Genomic DNA, 5,012 nt, shown 5'->3' on the forward strand with positions numbered 1-5,012 from the left:
GGGCAACAATTTAAATTTGCAGTCCACGGCAACAAATGGAGGAAGGAAATCTGTACATCGTGTCAGGCAAATCTTTAGCGTAGCCTCAGGGGCCGGGCCCTGCATGAAATTCAATTGCCCATTTTTGTGCGGTAGTAGATATGTTATGTCTGGTCTTTTCAAGCAAGATATCTTTTACAATCCCCCAAAAACGAATCTACAAATACCTGTTTAAGAAAACCAAACTATCCACTTTTCTGGTTCTAAATGTTTCCATTTAGCCTACAAATAACACAGGCTGATTGTGCTTTTAGTCATAACCTTAATGATATATACTATTTTTAATAGATTGGTTGCACCATTAAACTAACTTAGTTATAGTCATGGGGTTGGAATGGTTATGGGAGAAGAGTACCGCATCCGCTAATTAAGGGTTTGATTTGGAGAAACTAAAAGCATAGTAACGAGAGATGATGTTCAAAGTGGACAATATCATACCATTGTAGAGTGACATTGTTCCTAATATAGTATTAGAGTCATTCCCTTCACCTAGTCATGTCAATAGAATCCTTAAATGTCAAACAAAAGCCTCAAAGGTGTAGTCAAAAGGACTCCAAATAAGAAGTCGAGCATCGGAGAGGTTGTTTGAGGGCACTGTAAGCCTCAGGGGAAACTCTATGGTGTACTTTGTTTGAGGAGAGAACTGTCGTGAGAGGAGTCCCACATATGCTAATCAAGAGGTTGATTATGAATTTATAAATAAAGAATTGGTACAAGGACTTTTGAGAAACCAAAAGTAAAAGCCATAATGTTCAAAGTGGACACTATATTGGGGTGGTTCCTAACGTTTTGTTACTACTGCTGCCTGCCATATGTCCCTGTGAACAAAATCAGAGAAGCTTAGAATCAATGGCTATCTCTTCTCTTTGCTACTAGCAGCCTCCTTCCTCTCCCCTAGCAATTCTTTTATCCTCAAACATTGCTCCACAAGTTTGGCTGTGGCTAAGGTTGAGCCTATAAAAACTACGGGACTTGTCTAATGGCTGCGGCTTTATTCCTAAACTTTCGAAAATTGGAAGGGCTAGCTAATGCTAATAAAGTAGCTTGATTATGTAAGGACCGCTGACTATCTAAGAAGCTCGATGACTCTGAAACTAAATTAGTTTCTTCTTATTATATATTCCCACTCTGTTTCCTCTGTCTGTGGGATCAAGAGTATCCAAAAAGCAGAGTACCGAATAAAGGCAATTACGGACCATTATAAGCCACAGGATAATTGAACAAACATTACTTATTATTAAGAAACTCAAAAAGTACACGGTACACCGGTAATATAGACAGACTTGATCTACCCAAATCATTAAAAAAGAAACAAAGAGAAAAAGGACTTTTACTAGATGATGTTGCGCTAAGATAATCGAGGTATTCTAATTGCTTTGCTACGCTCGCATTTATATAACTCAAAATAGTAATCCATTCCTCAACTACGCTAGGCCAAAACCATGACAGTAAAAGTAAAAACTAGAGAAGTAGAACAGAGTTGAGTGAACTTAGCTGGGTCTGGTGAGGAATGGATTTACCACGAGAACTCCTTCTTCCAGTTTACTTCGTCGTCACTGAAATAGAATCCATCTTCCATAACCAACCAAGAGCATTTCCTGAAAGCACTACAGCGGTAAATATCTCTTGGTACCTTAAATGCATCGAAACTCCTCCTTGTGCGGTCCAATTTGACAGTGCATGAGAATTGCGAGGTAGTAGTAATCCAGAAGTTGGTCTTGACGAGCCAACTGAAATCATCGTGCTCCTGTAGCGCACGCCCGCCGATATCACTGTCTTTGGATGCGCACCATATCACCAGAGGCAGTGAGGAGTTGTTTGTGAAGCCATTGATCACACGGACTTCGTATTCTATGCCATACAGTGGATCTGGAGGTAATAATGACATGAAAACAGTGAAAAATGGGAAGAAAATGAGCATCAGAATGCTAATGAGAATCTTCATGAAGAGTGGAAACAGGAAAATGCTTGTGTAAATGATGGCACTCTAGCTCAAGCTTTATAGGCATTTAATGTGTTGATAATCACGTTCACTATCCATATATTGTGTTGCTAAATATGTAGTAAACTGTGTTAAAAGAAATGGTTTTGAAAAATTAGAACTCACATATCAGGAAAACCCTATTTTGTCTTTTCTTGAAATTCTCGTAAACAAATCAAGAGAGGAACCCTATTTTGTCTTTTTCTTGATATTCTCGTAAACAAATCAAGAGAGGATTACATGCTCCTCCATTAATTCGACACATATCGCACATCTGGAAGAGGAAAATGGATGCAGACCCACTAGCAGAGACGCGGCGCGTGTTTTCTAAGATCTTTCTCTAGGAAAATGATGAAAATTCTAATGACAGGGTATTCAAGTTAGCCCCATGGCAGTGTAATTTAATTATCACGAAAATACTTCATTGCAAGGCCAGTAGTCGCGAAATACTTCACGGCAACTATAAACTTTTATCAGAGTGGTACTAAGCACAATAATTTACCACATGCTAGTGCTCATGTAAGCACACTCACAATATAATATAATTGTTCAGTGACTCTTTGATAGTGATTTTCTTTCTAGTCATCTTGTAATCTTTCATTGAAATAGTTTATAAAATTCTAGTCGATCAAAATTTTAAAATAAAATAACAATTTTTTATTAAGACGTCAAAAGCGTTTCTAAAAAGTGAAAAAAAAAAATTAAATAAAGAGATTATCATTAAGAATTATCTACCAAATTCTAATTTCAACTATTTATTTTATCTAAGTTCCTACATTAGAATATTACGAAAGTGCTGCCCTTGGGATCCGAGAAATACGAGATATTAGAGACGATTATCGATTAACTATACCCATGCTTTGAATATAAAAACCCAACAATTTCAGAATACCTGTACTGATTGGGTCCACTGAAACCACCTGCTAAAAATCTTCGAGATCTCCGATGACATTTTCAGGTTTGAAAGCTGTGGGCAAGCAAAAGGCGAGGTCTCAATCATCAAACATACAACATAGTTTACTTTATTCCAGATTTTTTCAAATAAATAAAATAAAATAAATAAACAAATACCGACGGTTTAGTGGTGCTCAGGTAAACGGTTATTGATCACTTCTATAGAAACTACTTTTACCATTTTCAGAGTTTGGTAATATAATTTATATCAATCAACTTGGGAAACACTCGGAGATAAACTAAATTCAAGGGGAATAGGGGATTTGATATTATACCTCAGAATACAAGATGGTGTCCGTCACAGTCGCCTTATCATTAATACTGGATTGACGCCTCAATTTCTACACAGAAATGCAACACGTGCAAGAAATCCTATAATTCGTTTCTACTTTCTCCCAAGCTTTGCTACAGTCGACAAGTGCTCTACTAATTCTAGTGCCTGAAATGGCCCATACAGTGAAATGCCATCAATGGTTTCGATGCAGAAATAGTTCTCATAGAAAGTTCGAGTGATCTTAAAAGAGAAATGATTTGTAACCAACATCAATCGTGAACGAACCTAGCAACTTTTGGAGAGATGATTACCAAGACGAGTAGCAAAAAACCTTTCTGAGACCTTGGCACCAAAGAAAGCTATAAGGCAGTCTACTTCTCGGCCTCACCACTGAAGCTCGAATCAATATGGTTCATTATGTTAGGACTGATGAACACAATGGAAACTGGCATTCGGTTCATTCTGCAATAGAAGGATAGCACGAACATAAATCACTGACGCAAGCCATACTCTTGGATTTTTCTGGGTCTGACGGAAAAGAGAAAAAGAAGGCATTAACAATTTGAAAATAGAATTTAAACTTCTCCATTTATTTGAAGCCACGATTACACGGCTATGTTTAAGATATCCCCCTACCTCATTAAAAGTAAATAAAAATAAAAGCGATGTAGTAGTACAAAATACATTTATTTATACATGCTGACAAGTACAAACAATTCTATTCATAAGAATAGTGTACCTTTGGAATTGAGGTTGACTTAATAAACCCCACCCTGGCTGTCTAGACGATCTATTTCATCTTCAAGGCCAGAAAAGTGACTCAAAAGCTTGTTATGAAGTTCTCTGGAATCGACATGATTTGCCTCCAGCAGTGAGAGACCCTGGCGCATAAACTTTAATCCATTCTTTAGCAATTCCATTCCCTTGCTGATACCCTCAGGAAGCTTTCTTTTCCTGCTAGATGGTCCTTCATCAATCTCCATGCTCTTACATTCGATACCCTTTCCACATGATTTTAGTAACGTATTGAACTTATCTTTTAACAGTAGCCCTTCTTTCATAAGCAGTGCTAGCTGCTCTGCGCTCGGTGTTACTGTGAGGAGAGCCATTTCCTTCTCAAGAAATATTTTGAACTCTAACATAAACCCTTCTTCATTTACATGTTTTCCTGATTCTAAATCGTATGAAAGAGCTGCATTCTGTGGCACAAACCTCCAAAGCTCATCACAAGAAGTACGTGCGGCAAAATATCCAAAAGCTGTTAGCCCCAAATGTATAAATGCCCAATGCCGCTCTTTAAATAACATATGATATAACTCCCACACAGCACAGCTTTTTGCATTATCATCGGTTTCTATCATTTTAATGTGTGCAAGTCCTGCCAAGAAAGGAACCAAACCTGATTTGCATTCATATAACAGAGCATCTGAGGCCGTTGGTCCTGAGATAAAAAGCTTTTCCAATTCCAAGATGACCTCCTCCATCTCATTAGATGCATAAAGATGTTTCATGCACGAGATGATCACCAATGTTTCAGATATTAGTTTTCTGCAGAATCCCTTCACCTTTTCGACTCCAGAAAGCTTGTAGCTACGGAGAAGAGCAAGTAAGAACTTCAACGTTCTCACATCAATATCAGAGGTGCTTAACTTGCTGTGGAACATTATACCATCCAAATTACACAATTGCAAATAGAAACAACAAGAAAATTAGTCACATGATCGGCTGATTTAGTGATAAAAAAAAAAAAAAAAAAAAAAAAAA

The 5,012-nt window shown here is 37.5% G+C and overlaps 2 protein-coding genes across 7 annotated transcripts in view; both read right to left on the reverse strand.

Moving 5' to 3' along the window:
* Positions 1-1,255: 1,255 nt before the first annotated feature.
* Positions 1,256-5,012, reverse strand: part of LOC111452603 — a 9,047-nt gene continuing 5,290 nt past the window's right edge. The window contains exons 7-12 of one of the 6 annotated variants that reach the window (XM_023093424.1): positions 3,988-4,901; positions 3,534-3,776; positions 3,250-3,413; positions 2,913-2,987; positions 1,673-1,908; positions 1,256-1,595 (exon numbers count right to left, since the gene is read on the reverse strand). In XM_023093424.1, the coding sequence (XP_022949192.1) occupies positions 4,007-4,901 (895 nt within the window). In that variant the 3' untranslated portion in view covers positions 1,256-1,595; positions 1,673-1,908; positions 2,913-2,987; ... (1 more) ...; positions 3,534-3,776; positions 3,988-4,006. Of the gene's footprint in view, positions 1,909-2,912; positions 2,988-3,249; positions 3,414-3,533; positions 3,777-3,987; positions 4,902-5,012 lie in introns of all 6 variants that reach the window. The other 5 variants (XM_023093416.1, XM_023093447.1, XM_023093430.1 and 2 more) reach the window with 5 other exon arrangements.
* On the reverse strand, positions 1,556-1,984 carry LOC111452986 (S-protein homolog 5). The gene has a single exon (XM_023093899.1). The coding sequence runs from the start codon at positions 1,982-1,984 to the stop codon at positions 1,556-1,558; it is 429 nt and encodes a 142-aa protein (XP_022949667.1).

Source organism: Cucurbita moschata, unplaced genomic scaffold (genome assembly GCF_002738365.1).
Source record: "Cucurbita moschata cultivar Rifu unplaced genomic scaffold, Cmos_1.0 Cmo_Scf00001, whole genome shotgun sequence".
Classification (NCBI taxonomy): Eukaryota; Viridiplantae; Streptophyta; class Magnoliopsida; order Cucurbitales; family Cucurbitaceae; genus Cucurbita; species Cucurbita moschata.

Coding starts and splice junctions, on each gene's coding strand:
- LOC111452986 (XM_023093899.1), bottom strand. CDS start 1,984: ATGAAGATTCTCATTAGCATTCTGATGCTCATTTTCTTCCCATTTTTC.